At 42.9% G+C, this 24,154-nt stretch overlaps 1 protein-coding gene across 3 annotated transcripts in view; it reads right to left on the reverse strand.

Moving 5' to 3' along the window:
- The window catches only part of MYOF (myoferlin), a 142,349-nt gene that overhangs the window by 100,460 nt on the left and 17,735 nt on the right, over positions 1 to 24,154 (reverse strand). For all 3 annotated transcript variants that reach the window (XR_011997511.1, XM_025990771.2, XM_072739533.1), the window contains exons 2-5: positions 18,273 to 18,328; positions 15,987 to 16,078; positions 4,363 to 4,471; positions 1,836 to 1,923 (exon numbers count right to left, since the gene is read on the reverse strand). Coding sequence is in view for 1 of the 3 variants with exons in the window: in XM_025990771.2 (XP_025846556.1) it covers positions 1,836 to 1,923; positions 4,363 to 4,471; positions 15,987 to 16,078; positions 18,273 to 18,328 (345 nt within the window). In the remaining 2 variants the exon portion in view is untranslated. The remainder of the gene's footprint in view (positions 1 to 1,835; positions 1,924 to 4,362; positions 4,472 to 15,986; positions 16,079 to 18,272; positions 18,329 to 24,154) is intronic.

Below are 24,154 nucleotides of genomic sequence, written 5' to 3' on the forward strand. Positions count from 1 at the left end.
TGATTTTTAGCCTCGAGAACTATGAGGGAATCAATTTCTATTGTTCAAGCCAGCCAGCTTATGGGGCTTTATTACAGCAACTCTAGAAAACTAATAAACAGGATCTGGCTAGGAAAAATGGCAGTGTGAGAAAAGGTAAGCAGATCCTCCCAATCCAGAGGCAATGCCAGATATCCTGCCAGTTGGGGTTGCCTTTTGCAGGCCAGAAAGTACCTACTGTCCTTCTCAGGCTAACATAAACCCTGGTGACAGCAGGCTTTGGAGAGGGGGTGAGAAAGAAAAGGGTAGGACCAGTCAGTTCAGCTCCCCCAATAATGTGCTATTCCAGACTGGACTGTTTCCTCTGGGTTTCATTTGTCATTACTGCTGTGGCAGCAAGGGGAGCCATGGACATTTTTGGGCCATTGCAGGGTTTTTGTAGGGCTGAGCATGTCTGAGCACCATACAACATGCCCATGGTGGTACACAGAGGTGCTGCTGATGCACTGGGGCTATGTCAGTTCTAATTATCCCCAAGGGAGAAGGGACCAGATGACCCATGTTAAACACTTACAAGTACCTGGTCAAGAAGTGAGCCAGAACCTCAGTAACGGGCCACCTCGGGGTGTGGGTGAGCAGGGACAGTGGTTGGGGTCAGGCAGGAGGGATATGGCACTGTAGGTGTTGAGTAAACCCCATGGGCTGCCAGAGAGCTGAGTTCAGAACCAAGAGAACTGATGGGCACCTGTGTGGCTCAGTGGTTGAGCATCTACCTTTGGCTCAGGTTGTGATCCTGGGGTCCTGGGATCAAGTGCCACATCAGGCTCCCTACAGGGAATCTGCTTCTCTCTCTGCCTGTGTCTCTCCCTCTTTCTCTGTGTATCTCTCATGAATAAATGAATAAATAAAAGTTAAAAAAAAAAAAAAAGAACCAAGAGAAATGAAAAGACAGGTCCTGAGGAGCCAAGGCTGGCAGGAACAAGTGCCCAAGTGCTCTCCCAGGAAGAACTTCAAGACAGCTGGTAAGTGTGGCAAGAAAAGGGACTCCTTCTTTCCTGGGGCCCTTGCCAGGGCTGGGGAAACAGGAGCATTTGGCTAGGTATCTTTGGGAAGAGGAAGGGACAGAGACACTTTTTACATCACATCACCTTGGAAAACCGCTAAGAGGAGGTCAAACTTGCCTGCATGAAAGGCCTAATCATCTTGTAGACTTCCTTCCCCCTGAGGCCCAAAGCCTTCCCCAGAGCCAGCAGTCCCCTCTAGAGCAGCACCCAATGCCCTGAAGGACCAACAATCCGTATCAGAGAAAAGGGAGCAGGAGGTGAGTCATGCTGAGGGAAACGATTCATTAAAGGACCAAGGGGCTATTCAGGGGCTGGGATGGAGTTAAAGCCAAGGGAGAGAAAGAGGCCCAACCCATGGGCACCAGCCATAAGACTGGTAACTGAGAGCACAGCCTGCTGATCACACATTTAGGAAGTGAAGAGACCCATGAAAAGAGCAGAGGTCACTCTTGGAGCTTAACCACCAGGGGCATTCCAACCAGGGGTAGAAGCTACAAACCTGAAGCAAAGCCTTGCTTAGCAGTTTCCGCTAGAGCTTGTGTGTTGGACGGGCCCACTGTGAGGCTGGCCAGTAAGGGGCTGTCTCACCCTCCTCCTCTCCCCTGAAGGGCATTTCACAAACAACTGTAATGTCCCAGTTTGGGGCAGCTCTACCTATCCCATGGGGCCCTGTCCAGGTGAGCAGGGCACTATAGACAGTACAATGACAAAGAAAACTTTCTTGGAGACTCCTTCTGTGTCTTTAACAGACTACCCCTGGCATAGGTGGGGCCTTCCAAAGGGTCAGCTTACCTTCTGTGACTGACACACTGGTCCCACTGGGGTCATTTGGATGTGGAGCAGAAGGTGGATCATAGCCAATCACCAAGTCAATGGTGGCCTGGGTAGAAATAATTCATTGCAGGTAGAATCAGTGCAGGGTAGCAGATTCAATGCAAACAAAATCAGCAGGAGTAAAAAGTTCTGGAAGGGGTGAGCAGGCAGATGGGAAAGTGAGAAGAGAAGGAGAGAAGGATCACACATGCTCCATTGTTTCTATCTTCCCTCTGGAGAGCCAGGTGGGCAGGAAAGCCTGGGAAAGGAATTACCTGTTATAGGTTGGCAAGTGTACCATTGCTAACGGGCAATCTCACAAATTGGAGCAAAGTTGTGCCAAGCAAGCATGAACTTGTAATTAGCCTTCATCCTAGACTTGAGATGGCCTCCAATCACAGAGGCTCATTTTACATGGTTGAGTTAGTTGTGTGCACACTGACTTCTTTATTCATTGCTGAAATTTATTTTCATTTTTTTCTTCTCTCTCTAAAAACAACTTGAGTGACTAACAAAAATTATATAACAATGTGATTCATAAAATAGAATAAAAGGGAATCAAGTCTGATTAAAGAGAAAACAAATATGCAAATCATGAGATTCAAGATAACTGCATCTTGGGTAAAATGTGACTCCAAGATAGCTAGGAACCAAGGCAAAAAGGAGAACAGAAAATATTATGTAACTTTCATTTTCAGAAAGGAAGAAACATATTAGTTCCTTACAGAAAATAAAGTTTTTACCATTTTTAAAACCTGAGATAAATTTCTCACATGGAGCATTAATTTAGGGCAGAGTTTCCTATACTTAAGTATTTCAAGAACCTATAAAATTTCAAAAAGTTTGCTAGGGAGCGTCAACATAGGGATACTAACCCAAGCCGATAACTATTAGCTACTGTTATGATAATTTCACAAAAGAAATGAATCTTAACAGCAAAAATGAGGAAGGACAAACCTCAGAATAAAGAGAATCCTTTGCAAATATGGATGGCGCATGTACACACACCCACACACCTGCACATACATACCCAAGTTACCAGTTAAAATACAGACATAACATTTAAGACATAGTCATACTGAAAATTATTCATTGTTTATCTGAAACTCAAATTTAAATGGGCATCCCATACTTCCAGCTGCCATTTTTGCTACATGTGGTCAACTCTAGTATGTGCACGCATGTGCGCATGCACCCAGCATATTGCCTTTATTTTTTCTCATCTGTCTGTTTGTCAGTGAATACTCTTTCATGGGTCAGCACATTCTGTGTTCAACTTAGGAACTACAGAGCTGGGAGACACTGAACAAAACAATAAATGAGACCCCCCCCAACAACAGTTTTGTGACAAATAAAGAATCATAAGAGCAGCATCCCACAGCAGCATCCCACGGCTACCTATGCTGAAGACCCAGGCCACAACCTGAAGGTTGAATGCAAGGAGCACTGAGGGGCTCGACTGCTAACCTTAAGTGAAGAATCAAACTTTTAAAACTTAGAAAAGCACATGGATGCCTCGGGATCAGTGATTTCCTGATAACATCAGGATTCCTAGAAGTGCTCCAGTTCTATGTGTGCTTGCTTCTGTGCTTAAAAAACGAAACCCAAACCAGCCAGAAGCACCACTGACTGGTATCATCTTTCCTAAGTATGATTTCTCTCAGCCAGATTTTGGAAAAATAGATGACAGATGACACTGAGTTTACGTTTTAGAATTTAGAATGTCGGTTCACAGTAAACCTTTAAGTTTCAGAGTATAGACCAACAAAATCAACATTCTGGAAAGGCTTTGAGAAGCCTAACCTGTATTCTTGCCTACAGGGTTGGCCTATTTTAGTGTAAAATTTTCTCCTTTTGCCCAGGCTCCCAAGGAAAGTAAATTGATTGGGAAATAAATATGTTAAAGGTTAATGGAGCAAGTGTGGTAGCTTTATGAGCACTGTTAGCAAGCAAGAAATCTGAGCGCTATGAGCTTTGAATCCATTTATTTCTTTTAAGTGCACTCGAGAAAGAGAGTTCTGGGCTTATATCAGACAATATTAGTATGTACTTATTTAGAGAGGTTGCCAGTGCAATGATAAACATCATGATATTCACATCCGATGTTCCAAAGTAATATTAATGAAACACCTTCTACAGAATGTCTCAGAGAGTGTCTGATACAGAGAGCTATGCTCACCACACAAATGTAAACACCCAAGTGGTATTCACAGAGCTATACCAAGAGAGGGTCCCACTCACTCTATAGCATTCTGTCAAAGAAAATCAAGTTTATCTAATCTATGAGTTCTGTGATTGCAAGTATAGGATAAGGCCATATCATTTGCAAGTAGATCTGTTATCTCAAAACCAGCAGTGGTGTGTGGGTGTGGATGTGTCTGTGCACGGTGAGCTGATTATAATTTCACACTCTTCTTTTTTTTTTTTTTAATTTCACACTTTTCTTAATGAAATTTTGGTTACTTATCTCCCTTCAAAGTCATTCAACAAGAGAGAATGTGCTCACCCCAGTATCTTGCCCCTTTTCACTGAGCAGGGAGATGAGTTTGTATGGCAGTGATCTGCTCTGGTCACCAGTCAGGTCCTTCAGGGCTACAGTGGCCGTGCCAATTAATCTGCAGGTGAAACAAGAAAGCACACAGTAACCTAAGTGAGAGGCATGCTTTTACTTTCTCAGCAGACCTCCTAATTCCCCTCCTATTCGTCTGCTCTCATTAAAATCACTCATAGTGAAATAAATTTGGGGAATTTTGGCAGTAAACATCACTTTTCCATAGCAGGTAGTCATTTTGAGAGTCTTCCTATGGTGCCTATGAAATTTCAAGTCATGAATGAGGTAGTCACCATAAATGGGTGACAAAGACTGAATAGCACCCTTCAGAATCCAAGAGAGAAAAGTAGGACAAAATTCAGACATTCCTCTGAAATGTAAATGTAAAAAGACCCATCCGCCATAGCCTACTGTAAAAAATGTCCTCCCCAGGGAGACCTGCTGCAAATAAGTTGCTAGTATACTGATGAGGCCAACTTACTAACCTGCATACTCTGGAGCAGAATTCAGAAGTTAGATGTGCGTAATCCTCCCTGTTCCTGGACCCCGAGGGATTATGTTCAGTCTCTACTACTTACCCATCCACCTCTCAGTGTACATAACCTAATGGTATGGAAGCTTCCATATGTCTCTACCCACCACTGTCAGGCCCCCTACAGGTAGGGATTGTTGCCTTTTCTGTTCAATACTCTCACCTCAGTGCTTGGAACATAGATATTTTATTCATAGTTATTTACTGAATGAAGGAAAGAATAAATAAATCTACATACATTAAGAATGAACACCCAAAATATTTTTGTAGTTGGGGAATGTGATTGAAGAAATTTATGGAACACACAACCACCGACAGTTAGTGAATATAAAAATGTAACCTACAAAATATAGTTTGTAAATTAGCGATTATAACAAACAACACAGAATGAGATTGGATGAATTGAAGAAGTTCCCTTTGTGAAATCCAGTTGAAAAGCAAAGAAAGCTCAGAGGTGTGCTCTCAGTATGGACACTGGAAAAAGGAAAAAAGAAACAGGAAGAATTTAAAAATATTTATTTATACCTTGCCTACATTTGCAGTGACTGATGCAAATAAATGACAGACATGATAGCATGAATATAATTAGCATAAAAATAGAAAACCAAGCATCAAATCCTCAAAGTGATAGAAGAGATTCCTTATATCAAAAAACACAGGGTAAAGAAACCATGGTTGAGCATAAAACATAACTCTGGGCTTTTGGGCAAAAGTAATATCAATGTGTGAACATCATTTGTGAGCTGACATATATCCATATTCTCCTCTCTCCCTCAGGCCTCAGAAATGGAAGTGGATTATAGATCTGGGGTCAGTCACTCAATCACATACATCCACTGGCTCGACAATATGAATAAGGGACTTCACTTTCTGTGAATAGGCCTATTAGACTGTACAAGATCAGAAAATTGCTATGGTACCCTGTCTCACCCAATCCACCAAATGGCATGAAGCATTGCACATGGCTTCTTGGAAGAATACATGTTCTTGGACAGAACACCACATAAGAAGCTCAACGACCACGATGGATTCTCATCTCTTCTAATATCGCAAGTACAGTCAGCTATTGGCAATGGAAAAGAAATTCTGCCTCTAGATGGTTAAGAGTGAACATTTCAGCCCTTTTAGGTCAATACAGGAATTAGGTCTTTCAGTTGACGCTGAGAATTGATGGAACTTCTTAGTTTATAGAGTAATAGAGTAATTTCTCAGTTGAGTATGTTCACTAAGTTTGCTAGATTTTTAGAAACTGAGTATATTTTCTCCTCACTTGGATTTTAATTTCTCTGACATATTGAGGACAAGAGTCTACACATAACTCCATCGCCACCAGATGAAACAAGTACACCTCCCACACAAAGTGAGAGTCCTTGGCAAAATCTCTTCCACATCTCCGTCAGCCCCACATGATATGAGCCTGATGAGAATTTCTTCCCAAGTTTTAAAAATAGCATAGAAAGCCATGAGGTTGGCTAATTGAGTTTTTAGGATGAAATGTGAAAACTACAATTTTAAAAGTCATCTGACTGGTATTAAATGTCTAAATGAGGTACCTGTCTTGAAAGACATGGAAACACACTGGATTTTATTCCTCACAGTTCCATGATTCATAATCTACCTGTACAATTAAAATAATAACATTGTACATTTGGACATGCACAGATTTGCTTTTGCTGAGGCCAAGATGACCTGAAACTCTATCAGCAGGAACTAATTCTTAGGAGAAAACAAAATATATCACATTGGGACAATACTGAGAGGGCTGGCCTGCAGTTGGAGCAGTATTTCTCAACCTTGGCACTACTGACATTTTGAACTTGACAATTCTTTGTTCTGGGGGGCTGCCCTGTGCTTTGTCAGATGTTCAACAGCATCCTTGGCCTCAACCCCCGGGCATCTCTGGACCCTGCCAATGGTGCCCTAGAGGGCAAAATCACCTCAGGTTGAAAAACACTGGGGTAGACAATTTCTGTTCTTGCCCTAACTCAGTGTCCCAACTTCCTTCAAGTCGTAACCACCAAGTCACCCAACTCTCTGAGCCCACTTCGTCGTCTGCAAATAAGTGGCGTGAAGTAAATAATTTCTCAGACCCTTACCTATTAAAGTCTGTGGCTAGGCTTGTACATGTGATATTTTCTACAGATATCTATGTAGAAAACTATCTCATGTTAAATATTTCTTTCTCTTAAAATTCTTGTTCATTGATTTAGGAAAAATATATCTTAAAATATGTCCATGTTGGACAATCCAGAACATATTGGCCTATGTTCTTGTGGTCAAGCTTAAATTCATACGGTGTCAGGGGAAAGGTTAGGCCAATAACAGAACTGTGGAACACCAGGTAAGACAGTAGGGAATGGTGCCTTGTGCTAACTGGAGAGGACAGGCTCGCCTGGAACACAAAGCCCACCCGCTGGCCCTTCATGGCCATGAATGGCTCTACATCCTCTGTTCTGACTCAACCACTACGTGTAGATTTCCCTTCCCCCTAAGAGGCTGAGAGACAGTGATGACAGAGAGTGGACGAGGAATGGAGTAAAATAAAAACAGCCTATTATAAACTCACACTTCACTTCCTTCTTTCAGAAACTCTAGTCCCATTTCTTACAATTTGTTTTTTTTCATCATAAACTTCTGATGCTTTTGTGTTTGTATGTGGGAGAGGTGGCTTAACAGAAAACTTCACTTTCTTCTTTTCTGAAGTAAAGACAATGTGTTCACATGAAAGCCTGGGAAGATTTTAATCCCCCCAAATATTTTTAACAGCTAGGCTGAGTTGAAATAAAATGCCAACAGTAACAACTTCTAAGCTTTCATAGTGAATTGGAGACAGCGCCCCCTATAGGCAAGTCTGAGCTCCGCAGGACTCGGAGGGCCGGCCAGCCTGGTTGTGGGCTGCTTTCTGTGATGTTGCCTGGCTACAGATTACTGTGAGAGGCTGGGAAATGATGACCTGACCTCCTACACAGGGGACAAGAGCAGTGCAGCCGGACCACAAGCCAGCTTCCTTTAAAGGAGGTGACACTAAACCAAAAGCCCTTTTTCATTCCTGTTGCTAACGCTATAAATATGCTAACAAGTTACAGTGTGACAGTAGTGCGCACAGTTTGCCTTGAATTTGCATGGAAAAATAAGAGTCTCCACGTGGACTTCAGCCAACACTAAAACAGATGGACCACGTCTCAAAAGGAAACTTTACAGTGGAAGAATCTCAGGGCCCTTTAGCTTTGTTTGCAGAATTAATAAGCTGCAGATGTATTCTGAAGTGAAGAAAAAGCCAGTCTTGTTCTTATCCCTTACAGTTCTTGAATGTCTAGATAGTCTTGAGTTGGGTCTCTCTGTGACATGAAAGTAATTCTAAGCAGTGGAATTGAAAACTAGTCAACTTCGTCAGGCAAGGGTTGGTTCAGAACTTCTCTAACTTGTTAAAACAAAGTCTAGTATGTTTAAAAAAGAGAAAAGGGAAATGTTCTCCCTATTAGCATAGACCCAAATGTTAACAGCCACATGCCACTGTGGTGAGTAAGGGCTTTGCTGGCTGAGTTCATGAGAGCTCACATATATCAAGTTGTTCTGTGCAGCAGGGACACAGCCCACATGGATTACTGGAGGAGGGTTTACTGGAAATTCCTTTGTGAAGGAAAGGAAAAATACATTGGACTCTGGAAAGTAAATCACATGCACTGTTTCTGCCCCTAGAGACTGCAGCGTGTCTCAACTTTCCATCCTCTATGAGGGAATAACAATCCCCAACTGGGCTGAGGACAGATACTTCTCCAAGCTGCTCCCAGGTCCCCTGTAGAAAACCTGAAAGGGCCAGTCTTGTCCACCCTTTGAAGCACTGGGCTCTCAGCCAGCTGAGCTTTGTCATTTCAACCAGGCCAGAGTGGTCTTGGGGTTCCCTGGCTGGGCCCCATCACCCACCCCTACACTTATTCCCCAGGGCCTGTATCTGTCAAACTCCTCCCCACACCATCCCCACTCATACCCCCAGCTGAGCCCAAAGGTGGGAGAGGCAGGCTTATACCTTGCTTACAACCAGATGGGTGGGAAAAGCTGGGACAATCATGACAGCAAGTCCTATCACAGGAAGCTGTGAATAAGCAAAAACCCCCTCAAAGGGCATCTTCTGGGTCTCCCAGCCACTTCACCAGTGAAGAACCCTCCTGAGTCTCCCAAGCAGCCCACCTGGCCCTTTGGATTAGCTCATACACCGTGGTTCCCCAGAACTCCCTGCAGCAGAATCACCAGGGCAGTTACAGATTCTCAGGACTCAGAGTCAGACTGTGTCATTAGTTCACTCTTATACCCAGGAAGTTTGAGAAACAATGGTCTAAAACCAGTGATTCTAAGTGGGAGCAAGAAAAGTAGAGGGATGGGTGGAGGGTGGGTCAGGGCAGGAAAGGCAGTTGGCAAAGCTATATCTGGAGGGAGGGAGACATGTATGGTTTTTATTTTTTATTTTTTTCATGTATGGTTTTTAAAAGTACCTTCAATATGATAACACACATTCACATTTGAGAATTGGGCACAGAAATCCAATTATTTAATAGAACAAAGTAGTAAGCAAAACTTGAATAAAATCCACTCAGCAAGCCTAGTTATCTGTACTTTTCCTGTGGCTTTCCCTCCTTACTCCATACCAGGATTGTCAGAGAGCCTTGGGGCCTTTGTCCTGTTCATCAAATGTAGAAACACTGGTCCAAGATGTGACTCCCAAACCTGGCTGTGTATCAGCCCCCCTCTGGGGCTGGGCCGTGTTCTGTACTTTTCACAAACTCCATTCCTGGGTTTTGGAATCACTGACCTGGTCTGGGGCTGTGGCAGGTTTTGCAGGATTCAGGGCTGGCAACAACTCCCTTTTTTTCCAGTCCCTCCCAACCCTGCTGCCTGTGGCAAATGGCGTCACTTTAACCAGAGAAGGAACTGAGTGGAAGCCAAAGCCTCTGCAACAAAAGCTCTCTGGATCAGTGAGGCATCTTGGCCAGAGTCAGTCACTTTGTGGCTGCAAGGAGGTCAGCTAGCCTAATGCCTGGCATGCAGGCTTTGCTCAATAATTAGTTCTGGAATAAATGACTGTAACCTGCTATTTTGTTATTTTCACCTAACCAATTCTCCTGTTCACTCAGTCCTCAAAGCTCTGAATCTGTGCTTGCCTGTTTTAACAGTGTAGGGGAATACCCAGGCTCTGCCTCTGTCTAATTCCCCCAGCCATTAGAATCAAGGTAGTAGCTTTCATGTATTCACTCATTCATTCACTCATTTATTTACTCATCAAGTACTTGGACCTAACAAGTAAAGGAGACAGAATAACAGTGATTGAGAATTTGGAGCTATGCAGCACTGACTAATTCAGACTCCTCCTCATACTAGAGGCCGTATACAGGTTGTTTTACTTCACTGAGTCTCAGTTTCCTCGTCTGTAAAATGGGGATTATGGCAGCTACTACCTAACAGTATTGTAAGGATGGTGCAGTAAGTGCTTAACAGTTATTTATTTTTTTTATTTCAGACACTACTCTAGTAAAGGGGATCCAAAAGAAGCATGTGATGCCAGCCCAGTACTTACAGGGAAAGCTGGTATGAACTCAAGCCTAAATCACAGGAAAGTGGGATATCTATGCAGGGATATGGGTAGGCAGGCAGGAATGAACAGATAAGAACCCTTTTAACTACCCACATCCATTTCTGTGCAATCACTGTGCAAAGTTCTTAAAACCAGCCCTTTCTACACAAAACAGCTCCCTCCCCAACCTCAATGCTGTGTATACCAAGAGTTTCTCTGGAAAACAATTTTTATTTTCAGAATTAGACCAGAAGTAAACTTCAGCTATAGCTGAATTCTCGTAAGATCCAATTAATGGAATCTGAATAAAGTTTTTAAAGCCAGAGTTTTCATAAGATATTCCACTATAAAACAGACTCCAAAATAATTCCTTATGCAAAAACCCTACCTAACCAGTACACACATATACATATGCACATATGCACGCATACACACACACACACACACACACACACACCTCTCATCATTTTCTCCTCTTTTTCCCCTGCTTTATTTTTCTTCATCGTTACTGATCACCATCTGATATGTTCCCTCCTCTCAGATATAAACCTGAAAAAAGGCATGGAGTACTCCCAATGCCTAGAGCAATGTCTGGCACACATAGGCATTAGTAATTATTTGTCGAATGAATACATTAATTGATACGTCACTGAAGATAGTCCAATAACCTGGCAAATGACTTACAAATTGTAAAGCTTCCTTTCCTAAGAGATGGTCCTCCAAGTGCAATTAGAGGATAATTATAGCTCTTGTCATTATGAAATGCCTTTCTCTTTCAAGTCTCTCTAGGTGTCTTTCTCCAGGGCTATGGTCCCCCTTTACTTACTCATGAGATGTTAAGGGATGCCCGCAGGACTGTGGCAGCTACTTAGCAGTTCTCTCCAAATACGGGGGCTCAGCCTTAGCACCCGGAGTCAGCCAGCCCAAGCCAGTTTTGATCTTTTCATAGTTTTGCCACTCTATTGATAGATAATATGGAACTAAAGACAACCGAACCAAGAACTCCTTTCCACAGTAACTCTGGCTTCTGGTTTAGATGTCCACATAGTCTGAGAAGTTGCGTCAGTTAGAAAGCCCGCCTCAGCCCATGGGTTGTCCATCCCTCCTCACCAACTACAGGGGAAGAAAGCAAGGTGGTGGCTCCACCTAAACAAATCTCACTATCATGTGTACATGTGGTGATGTGAGAAGTGAGCCTCATTGCTAAGAGAAATAAAAGTATAAAAAGACTGAAGACAAGGTCTTCTATATACCAGGAAATGAAAATTTCTCATAAGCCATACCATACTTCTCCACTAAATCAATTCCATTCCAAACCACATTCTCTGTTTTCTCTAATAAAAAACGAAAACAAAACCTCCAAAAAACCCCACAAACCTTTAACCTTTAGTTCGTATATTTTGCAACCCAAGCTTGTCTCTTTTCCTTTTCTAATTCTGTATCCCCAGGTCCCACTTTGTGTGCATGCGTGTGTGTAGCTCTAGACTCCCCATCTGCAGTCCCCAACCCTGGGAGACAACTGGGACCTGCCTGACTTCCCTCTCCTTGAACTGCAGCCTGGAAATGCTCTCTAGGCATTAAGCTGGGCACTCGAAAAGCTCATTTCATTGACCTCCCCTTTCTCGGCTGTCATTATCCTATGCTGCTGGTGTTCAATATCTGAAACCATGGTTACATATGTTTTATCTTGTTTTTTGGTGCAGCAGGTGAGTGAGTACATCTAGTCCCTGTTATATTATCATAATGCAAGCAAATATCCAAACTATGATCACTTTAAGGACTGGAGGGGTTAAGTCACTTGCCTAAGGTCCCCACTAGTCACCAGGAGAGCTGAGTCTCTAAGCAGTCTCTGGCTCCCGAATCTCAGCTTCCAAGCATTATGATCTGCTGCCTCCCTGTGAGCTCAGGGGTAAGCCCCACATCTCTCTACAAAAAGGCAGGAGCTTTGGCGCAGGCATGCGTTTCCCTTGTGATCTGACTCCTTTAAGTTCTGACTTCTTTGCAGCTTAAACCGAAGTTGGAACCAGAGGGCTGTCCAGAGAGCTGGGCTGGACAGTCTCCACCAATGGCCCATTACTAGTGGGCCAACTATCCAATGCAAGATACTTTAGGTTTCATTCATATATTTATATCATAAACTTTTTAAAAAATATTTTATTTATTTATTCATGAGAGACACAGAGAGGCAGAGACACAGACAGAGGGAGACGCAGGCTCCCTGCAGGGAGCCCGATGTGGAACTCAATCTCAGGACTCTATCAAAGGCAGATGCTCAACCACTGAGCTACCCAGGCAACCCTGATATCATAAACTTACTTGTTAATTCATTCAAAACACACTTACTGAAAGCTTATTATGTGCTAGGCACTGTACTAAGCGTTGGTGTTATAGTGGCAAACAAGATAGATGTGGAGCTTATAGTAGGGGAAGGGGAAGGCCAAGTGAGTAACCAAATAGATAAGAACATGTCAGATGGTGGTGAACTGAGCTAGATAAAGCAGGAATGTGGACCAGCTACATCTTTCAGTACTTATCTAAAACCCAACACAAATGTCCACATACCCAGCTGGACTCCCTCCACCCTTTCCATTCCCATAGGAGCTCACTAACAAGAAGGGCTCTGAGAAAATAGGGCAGGGAAGTGAGCTGGAGAGCAAAAGTAGGGGCAGTTCTAGGGTGGGTAGTCCAAGGTGTGGAGCCAAATGACTACATTTCACATCTACTGCAGTTAGAAAGAAAGAGTATTCCATGCAGAGTGAACAGTAATACAAAAACCCTAACTGGTAACTCTTTTTCCTCTTTGGCATGCATGCACACATGCACACATGCACACACACACACACACGCTAACCTGAAAACTCATTGTAAACACCTTTCATTCCTACATTTCCAGGCTCCTGAAGCTGATTCTTCTTTAGGAACTCAAATGGAGTGACAGCAGGACCAGGATGCCAAGAGATCAGAGTCCCAGTTTCAAATCTCATCTCCATTTCTCAAGGTTATTGTGATGACCACAGGAGACGAGAATATACTCTACAAATTTATCTTGTCCACTGTAAAGCATGAGCATAAGTGACTTGTTATTCAAGAGTATAAAAATGCCTGCTTAAAACCATTAAATAAGGAGGAATTACCAATACTCTGATGACTGTTCTTAATTTTTTTTTTGCAAAATTAGAAAGAAAAATTACTTTTACTCTAGCCAACAGTTAACGAATAATTCCACCTACATTTTGGTTCCCAGAGGTGGTTTGAGGTTTTCAGTATAATGTAAAAGTCAAGAGCAAAGGCCTAGATATAAATGCTGACTCTGACACATACATACTGTATGACCTTGAGCAGAATACTATGCGTCTTTGGGGAAAACTATGACTTGCTTCATAGTGTCTGTGAAGATTAAATAGGATAATGCATCTAAAGAGCTTGGCATAGCCCTTGGGATTCCCTAAGTGATAGCTGTATTGCCTGTCTGCAGAGGGAACTCTTCATTCTTCAGTGGCTGTTAAAATCCTTCTACTCTGACATTTCAGCTAAAAATATTTCATTTTCATCACATGACCAAGAGGCACTTCTGGCTCCTTTTTCACCTTCATTCAGCCTGGATGGTTGGTTGGATGACTATGAAGTGGAGAAGAGCAGAGTCTGCACCGAACAGTCCAGCAGGCTCCCAGAGTCCGAGGAGGGACATCGCTGACATACCAGAGCAATGCTTGCATGGACTGGACCTGGCAGTCCGTTGTGGGTGTGGGCATGGGTGCACAGGCAAACCTGTTTTTTTCCAGGCTCAGAGCAGCAGATGCTCAGTGAGAGTCCTGTTTGCACAACTAGTTTCCACAGCAACAGGAATGTCAACAAGCAAGACATTCCTTAAGCTGGTAGAAAAATCCTCTGCCCCAGCCTTGCACTTTCAGGTAAAAGACGGTTCCCACACTGAACAGTGAGCAGATCCCTGAAGGCCAAATTTTTAGTAAGAAAAAGCCAAGAAAAAAAACCTGGGGCAAAAATACAGAAATAGTTTGGACAAATACATAATAGCATATTCCCAGATGGGTTAAATTTCTTTTTCCTGCAATGTACTCACGGGCAAATTTGAATTTGACCAAGGTGTATGCATTGTTTACTTGGTGGCCACAAGGTCAAAGTTCACAGTTCCTGGCTGATGGTGGAGAAGCATGCAGCTTAGCACAGTGAGCGCACAGACAGCACAAGGTCATTATCACCTGCACTGTTCATTTCAAAGCAGAATCAGGGTCGCGTTTCACTGGAAGATGGTGAACACCTATGCAGTGACATTTGTAGGACACAGAACTAATCTCCCAATTTAAAAGACCTCCCCCAAGACCCTGCCATAAGGGCCTAAAATTTCCATTTTGTTCACTTCTTCAGATAAGTCACCAGCTGCCTCAGTCACAAGATCACTGTTCTTGGGAAGTTCACACAGTATAAACTATTAGTTCCATACCACCATGAACTGGGGTAGCTTCCCACCCAGACAGCTCCTTTCAACCAGTGAGCCTCTGAAGGACTGAGATACAGGACAGGTAAATTCTGTTGGGAAAAGAATTGGCAGAGGGTGCAGATATGGCCCAGAAGGCAGGGTGGAGTGGGCACCCTGGTGAGAGCCTTGAAACATAAATACAGACACTGGGTGCCTGGGAGAGGTCAGGAGGAGGGAGGCCCCCTACCAGAAGCGGGGTGGGGGGGAGATTGAAAGAGTAATGAACAGAGGCACCTGGGTGGCTCAGTGGTTGAGCATCTGCCTTTGGCTCAAGTCGTCATCCCGGGGTCCTGGGATCAAGTCCTACATTAGGGTCCCCACAGGGAGCCTACTTCTCCCTCTGCCTATCTCTCTGCCTCTCTTGTGTCTCTCATGGATAAATAAATAAAATCTTAAAAAAAAAAGAAATAAAGAAAGAGTAATGAACACCAGCTTCGTATTTTGCCTGGAATTTACCTTTTTCTGGCCTGAAAATTCCCATCAAAATAATGCCACAGTAATGGCCTGCTCACTTGGTCATTATGCTCAGCAGACACCACAACACCAAGTGCAACATATCTCTCAGCAAGATGCATGGAGCCCCAAACTTTGGAAGGACCCTATATCACGACCCACCACATTTTCTTTGTTCAAATTTAGGAAGAGAATGTCAGGATCAGATAGACTGCACATCAACTCAGTCTACAGAAAGGGACACTGAATATCCAAAATAAGTGCCAAGCTGAGGCTTCAGGTGGGGATTTGCCCTCTTCCCATGAGTGCTATTAGGGGGAACTATTGTACAGAAGTTTGGGAAAAGGCACTGTGATCAATTAATCACATCTGATATTGGCTCAGAAGGCTGTGGGGGGCAGTGGGACATGGAATTGAAGCACAGTTGCATTGGAAGTATATAAAAATGTCATTAACAATATGTTCCTTCAACAAAACAGACAATAGTAAAATAATATGTAAAATGAAAAAAATAGTTGATATCAACTTACTTATTTTGTCCAATTGTCTCAAAATCTTTCACAACAATTGTAAGGGAAGATGAAAAGTCCAGTGGTATACCCCTCAAGTCAAACTCCAAAATCTGTGCACAGGAAGGTTATAAAAACAAAAAAGTTGTTAAAGAGATCAGGGAGTATAATAAGATGTACAAATACTAAACACCAGGTCATTATCTTCACCAATAACAATCTTTTGAATTACTTAATTCTATAGTTAGATAGAAGTGACCAAATTCCAAACCTGAAAGCTGTTGAGAGCTGTGGGAAGGCAAACCAGACTTAGCCTCAGAGGACCTGGGGTGACTTCTGCTTCCCATTTTCTAGGCTCAGTGACTATGGACAAGTCACCAAACCCATCTCATAGAGAATTTACTTCATGTCCACCACAACTGGCTAGAAGAATAAAATGAATGCTTTCTTGGCTAAATACTTGCTCTTCCTAATCATATTATTATCAAAGAGATGAATAATCTAAAAATACATTTTCTAAAATGCATCAGCCCTTTATTTTAAGTTCCACCAGGATTAGTCTGTAGTCAGATGAGACTTTCATCTTAATATAATAAATTGCTGTTTAATGGCAAACATTAAAAAAAATCAAAACACCAGTGATGTCTTTGATTGATTATGTAATATATGAATTAAATAAAACAGTGTCTACTGATGATTTGATTCTCCTTGTAATGGGTTTGGAGTAGATGGAGAATTTGTCAGAGCTCATGTTAGAATACTAACTCCAATGGGTCTGGGTTGGCATCTCATTTGGGCTAGATTTTAGTTATAAAACTACAACTGAGAAGTTTACTTGATAAATACATTTGCAACGTAAAAAATAGATGTTGGAAACAAAATGGGGCGAGATGGGTGATGCCCTGCGGAGGACATGTCTGTTTACGTATCCATCTACCTCTCTGCCATTAGCCATATGGATTGACCAAGTATAAAGACACCTGTTAGAATTACTCAAAACTTGAAGCACTAAATGTATACATGTAAGTATTTTCAATTTGTTTTATTTATCTAGCTCTGTACAAGGTGCTAGGATCCACAGTGTCCATTGGACCAACCAGACTAGCCTCTTGCTTTCACAGAACTGGCCATCCAGCTGGCTGTGTTCTGGGTTCCAGTGAAATTTCAAAGAAGTAGAATTGTCTCGGAATTTTCTTCTTCTCAGAAAGGCATTAAAAAGGCATTTTGTCTTCACCTCATTCAATGAAAAGGCAAAGTCTTTATTTTACAGGATATTGACACTAGTTGTGGGGGTAGAGACAAATTTACAGTTGGTGGAGGAGAAGTCTTCACAGCCTGATGACTCAGTGAAAATAACAAAGACATTTATCCTGTGCTTATCCAGGAAGTTTTGATTGGCTTTTGGGAAAAACAATGGGGCTTATGATCATCTTTTAAAAAATTAGTCAGCATAGGAAAATCTACTCAGTGGAAAGAATTAAAATTTTCACATACCTATAAATATATTCAACATGGAACTGCTTATAAAATAAAGTCCACAGTGGGAGAAGTGAAGAAATTATAACCCTTCTATAGAATATTGCATAGTATTAAACTATTTATTAATGGAATGATATGTTATATGCTCAGAATATAATAGTAAGAAAAAATAGGATAGGAAGCCATATGTGCTATATGATGCTAATTTGCCAATTTCATATTTTATTCAATATATTTATGCAATAAACATTTATTGATATATCCCAGATGTTAACAGTAGTTAATTCTGAGTAGTGGATACAAAGGTCAATTTTTTTATGTTGATCTGAAGCTTTCAAAATGTCTACATTAAGGATATATTACTTTATCAAAACATGAAAAACAGTAAATGTCATTACTCACCCAGACACACAAAATGTCATGTAATACACTCTTGATTAGTCACATGCAGACAGGTGTTTAAATATGGATCTTTCCTTCTGGGGCTCTGAAGATGATCTAACCCCACCCCACTCTACATATATGCCCCAGACATGCGACATAACTGCACCAAGGTCACTCAGCAACCTCCAGACTGTTTCAGGTTAGACTCAACCCTCTCACTCCAGGTCTAGGCTTTGCTCACTGTACTACTGTATTATGTCATTGTGGTATATCTCCTGAACGGTTCTGCTGTCTCTGTGGCCACAAGGGAAATGGAGGGGTGGGGGTACAATGCAGAGATTCTTCTTCCAAAGGGAAAAGCTAATCTTTGACCCAAGATGGTACATTCAGAGGTAGCTTATCCCTTGAAACAATGTAAAAAAAAAAAAAAAAATCACAAGTTACCTCATTCCAGACAGGATTGAGTTCGTTGTCAACTTTCTTTGTTTTCTTTTTCTCATCTGCAAATAAAAAAAGAGATCAGTTAATTAGAAATATATTTTTTAAAGATTTTATTTATTTATTCATGAGAGACACACAGAGAGAGGCAGAGACACAGGCAGAGGAGAAATAGGCTCCATGCAGGGAGCCCGATGTAGGACTGGATCCCAGGACCCCAGGATCACACCCTGAGCCAAAGGCAGATGTTCAACCACTGAGCCACCCAGGCGTCCCTAGAAATATTTTTTGAACATGTACCATTCATTCTTTCATTCAAAGAGTGTTCCCCTGAGGGCTGACTAGTGTGCCCATATTTTCTCATTCATCTGCCTAGAGCTGGGGCTATCTGAGTCAAAGTTTTCCAAACTGAATGGCATTTTTTTAGCCTAAAATGTTTCTTCTGTGCCCAGATCTACAGGATGTTAGGGGATGAGGGACTCAAAATCATGGGAATGCTGTGATCCCCTGCCTCTCCCTCACCAGCTCCCATAGACCAAGGTTACCCAGGGCCTCCACATCTCCAGCTTATTGCAGAAAGAAGCCAACGAAGCTAACCTTTAACAAACAAGCGTTGCCATTTTATAGATGTGACTACTGAGATTCAAAGGAACAAGGAAATTCTTGTGAGCTAATACTGGGCACTGGGTCCTATATAGCCTGCAATTTCTGAAGCCCATGTTGCCTCTGCATGTATTAACTCTCCATAGCTTCATGAGCTGGACTCCCTCCCTGGGCTTCGGCACCCGGTAATTAGTGGGTATATATTTTCTGGGACCAGCAGAGAATATAGGGTCTCCATTACTCCAGGCTCACCTTTTCTGAAGATACAGATTTTCCTTTTCTGTATCTGAGACTGGACAGTACACCTCCCTGGATGAATAAATGTTAATCCAGCTAGTGCTTAAAGTTTCCTTGGAGAAGTCCAAAGAGCAGGGGCATCTGCTGGGTCTCTAATCCCCAAATACTTATCAAAATAAAAGCTAGTGTTTGAATACAAAAGGTTGTAAGCAGGAGCTCATCTGTTTTCAGGAAAAAAAAAAAAACAAAGCAGTTTTCCTTCTGTGTATCTCCTTTACTATCACATAGAACATTCACACACTTCTGACACCAGAGGTATGGTGGGCGGGGGTCCCCCACCAAGCAATCTTATGTGACATTGGTTAGGTGTTTTACAATTTAACTCAATGCTGACACTTACTTACCTGGAGACAGCTTCAGATCCCACAGGTTAAGGGTTCAGAACGATGACAATAGCAAGTCCAGGCTGTCATGTGTGCTTCTGACCTAGCAGGCTATAAATCTGAGGTTCCCATAACTCCCTCATTGGGTTCAATTAATTTGGTGGAGTGGCTCACAGAACTCAGGAAAACAGTTATTTATGTTTACCAGTTTATTTTTTTTTTAATTTTTATTTATTTATGATAGAGAGAGAGAGAGAGAGGCAGAGACACAGGCAGAGGGAGAAGCAGGCTCCATGCACCGGAAGCCCGATGTGGGACTTGATCCCGGGTCTCCAGGATTGCGCCCTGGGCCAAAGGCAGGCACCAGACCGCTGCGCCACCCAGGGATCCCTGTTTACCAGTTTATTAAAGGATACGATAGAGGGTACAGATGAACAGCTAGATGAAGAGATATATGAGGTAAGGTTTGGAAGGTTCTGGGCACAGGAGCTTCTGTCCCCATGGAGTTGGGAGTTCTCAGAACTCCATGCTTTTGGGGTTTTATGGAGGCTTCCTCACATAGGCAAGATCAATTATTAACTCTATTTCCAGCCCCTTTCCCCAGTCTTGAGAAGTGGTTGGCAGGGCCAAAAATTCCAAGCTTCTCATCATGGCCTTGTCTTTCTAATGACCAGTCCCCATCCAGGAGCCCACCCAGAGTCACCTCATTAGAACTAAAGATGCTCCCACTCCTATCACTTAAAAATTTATAAAGGTTTTAGCTCAGTGCCAGGAAGTGATGGGGAATGGGGGCAGAGAACAACACAACATGCATATTTTCTATTCTCTCACATCATCTAATCTCTTTAAAAACCCCAGGAGAGGGTAGCCCGGCTGGCTCAGTGGTTTAGCGCCGCCTTCAGCCCAGGGCCTGATCCTGGAGACTCAGGATCGAGTCCCATGTCAGGCTCCCTGCATGGAGCTTGCCTCTCCCTCTGCCTGTATTTCTGCCTCTCTCTCTCTCTCTCTCTTTCTGTCTCATGAATAAATTTTAAAAAATCTTAAAAGAAAAAACCCTAGGAGATATGTATAATAATTTTCATCCCCCTTTCAGAGGTAAGGAAACTGAGAAGTAACATATTCAAAGTGACCCCGTTAGTAAGTGGCAGGGATAGGTTTTAAACTCCAGCAGCCTCTCCTCCAAGAGTTGTGCGACTAACCACCTCATTCTTCCAAGACCTCAGCATAATAAAGCCATGAATCACCACCCTCACTCTGCTAAGTATTAACTTTTCCACTTGAGTGACTCCCAGAGCCTAGCTGGCTTCCCTTTCTAGACTTCAGCATGACCCTGCTCATTGGCTCATGCCTGGACCTGTACTGATTAGTTCTAAATGTGGTCTTTCTATGTGGCCTATGGAACCCCTCAATGGACCTGATTCCGATAGCACCTAGAAGCTGTCCTGTCCCCTCCCACATTGCCATTTGGCCACACTCACCCCTCCTGTCATCTGATGGAAACCTCTCAATTTTGTTCTCTGGTTACAGAATAAGCAAGTACTCTTGAGAGAAAGAGAAGCCAAGCAAAGTTTAAACTGATGGAACTGGACAATGAGCTTCTTTCGATAATTGTAGCAGCTCCCTCTAAATAATCACCTACAGGGGCCTGGATGTGCATTCTACTGCCATGTCTCTAAATTCTTACAGCACCCTTGCAGGGTTAACATTCTCATCCCTGTTTTACAGACAAAGAATTGAGAGAAGCTGGTTAACTTGCCTAAGGTCACCAGCTAATAAAAAAAGAGAGCCAGAATCTGAACCTACATCTCCTTGGCTCTAAAACCTGACTGTGTGTTCACCACCGCACCATAGCGCCTGTCTGGAAGCTGTCAGAAACACTAGATAAAGAAAACACATAAATATAATATGTGTGATACACTTGGCCTCCTAGGCAATGGCCATAGGAAAGTCTAAAGGTCAGGTTTCAGAGTACCCTGAGACTCTCTAAGACTATCTGCTCCAACACAAAATGTAACATCTGTGAGTTTTTCCGGGGAAACAGTTTACTGATCTCATCAGATTCTCACATGAGTTCATGATCTTCACAAAAGTTAGGAATTCCTGCCTTGCACAAGCATGAAATGGTACCATTAATATCCCTCTAGCTCACCACCACTCTTGCTGCCACAACCAGAGCTGGGTGGCTAGAGAACTGAGTCAGGAAGGAGTGAATCTAGATCCTGGGACTGCAGCAGACCTTCAAGGGAAAAGATGGGAAATCGTAAGAGATCACATCATGTAAGTAAAGCAAGGAGAAAGCCACATGTAATTTATGGAAATTGGGCACAGGAGCTTGAAGTAGGACTCAGGTTACTGAAGGATGGTACGGAAGCAAAACTTGGTCTCTGAATCCCCAAGATTCTAGACAGGGACAAGAGCTCCAGAGAGACTGTGGAAAGAGCCAGTACCTGCTCACTTGAGTTGAATCTCAAGCTGGTTACTGACCTGGGAGTCAGCATACGAGAAGAAATGCTGCATGGGGACCTTGATGCTGAGCCTGCTACTACTGACCCCCCTCCCCTTCCCCAATAGGGGCTGGATTGTTCCAGAGTCAGCAATTGCAGAGTGTGAAAAAGGAAGGGTCATTTGTTCATTCATTCATCTTCAAACATCTACCCAGCACCTATGATGTGCTGGGAACTGGAGAAACAGAAGAGTACAAGATAATTCTTGGTCTTCAAACATTGAACAAATAGAGTTCACTGGCTCTTGAACAGAAGAGCCAAATGAATCTTGATACATGTTTTCAGCAAACAGCAAACAGCCCACCATGTTCCTGCCTGCTTTGTCCTCATGTTGGAGCTTCCTCCTGCCAGAGGAGGAATAATGGGAATAATGCCTCGTAGCTCAACCCATGGAAATGATCCACTAAGTGAGTTCTTCCATAAGCATTAATGAGTTTTCTCATTCTTCTATCCAATAAATAGTTTTGAAATATCACTTTCCAGGCACTGAGCTAGACACTGTGGGAGATACAGAGATCCCCAGACACAGTTTCTGGCTTCAGGTGCTCTAGCAGGGAGGTTGATGTAACTAACGATAGGTGACTGGTACAGAGAGTAGGCTGCAGTTGCCATCAGAGGGGGTACAAATGAAAAGAGGAGGTGACTTCAAGATAGCAGGTAAGACCTCACAGAGGAAGCAGAGGCTGAGCTGGGGATTAAAAGACAAGAATGGGTTGCAAGCGTGGAGTTGGGAAGAAAAAGTTACTCCAGGTGGAGGCAATAGGGTGGGTGGGTCAACCACAGGGGAGAGAGAACAGGTCATGTCTGGGGACACTGCACTGCCCAAGTGGCTGGAACAAAAGGGATGTGGAAGGGAGTAGAGGCAACCAGGCTGTGCTGTAAGGTTATGGCCACCCTGTGAAGCCATGAATGCCAAACTAAGCTTCATCTGGCTGATACAAACCACTTCGTAAAGAGGGCTTTAGACATTGGGCTTTAGGGACGCCTGGGTGGCTCAGCGGTTGAGCATCTGCCTTTGGCTCAGCGCGTGATCCTGCAGTCCCAGGACTGAGTCCCACATCGGGCTCCCTGCATGGAGCCTGCTTCTCCCTCTGCTTCTGTCTCTGCCTCTCTTTGTGTTTCTCATGAATAAATAAATAAAAATCTTAAAAAAAAAAAAAAAAGACCTTGGGCTTTATAACTCCAAGAGGTTCATAATCCCACAAGAAAAACCAAATTGCGTAACAACTCTTCTGATACATGTTCTTGAACAGACGATCCTGTTGTGTATTAAGAACAAAGAGAACTGGCCGAGTTCCTGCAGATTGCGGGTGACCACCGACCAAGCGAGACTATTCAAGTGGAGCTGTGGCTGCTCCCGGCCCTTGCGTTGGTGTCAGTAGTGCTACCCTCTAGGGGGCGCTCTCTCAGCCAGGCATGTGCTAAATCCTGCACATTGGTCGTTTCATTTAACCTTGCCAGCAAGCCCTCCAGGTAAATTACCTCCTATTTGCAGGGGAGCAAAACAAGCAAAACAAGCCCAGAATGGTTAGGTAATTTTCCCAAGATCACAGAGCTAGGAAGAAACGCTCTAACTCAGAACTAGTCTGATTCTGTAGTCCACGCATTCAACCACTGTTCCTCCTTCTCCCTCCTCAGCAAGTAAAGATCACCCGCTAACATTAGCTCCTACCCTTCTGAAGAAACCCAGCTCAATTCCTTCTGAAAAGGAGGCTCTCACTTTATCCAAATATGTGACATTACATTTTATTGAAAGTCTATTCACACATAAATATATCAGCTAAAAAAAAAAACCTCGAAAGTAAATGAATTTCTTTCTTGTCAGCAGCCACAGAGCCACATATTTATATTATTCAATTATTCAATTTCACCACTTTTTTTTTTTAAAGGTCTAAATTGCAGGTGCTAAACATCAGATGAATCACGGGAGCCTCTCTTCCCCTTCACCACCCCTGCTCTCATCTCTAATTTTATTAAGATGACTGTTTCCTCCTATGGACAGGAATTAAATGCTTTCAACCCAGAACAGAACAACTGACTCAAATGCAGAATGCACTCCGGACCATGACTCAAGGCATTCTTTGGGACATTTCCTGTTTTTTGATAAGTCAGCCTCCCTGCTTGTCTCCATTCGCTGAAGGTCACCATTGCAGTAATTAAC

The sequence above is a fragment of the Vulpes vulpes genome, chromosome 15, assembly GCF_048418805.1.
Source record: "Vulpes vulpes isolate BD-2025 chromosome 15, VulVul3, whole genome shotgun sequence".
NCBI lineage: Eukaryota > Metazoa > Chordata > Mammalia > Carnivora > Canidae > Vulpes > Vulpes vulpes.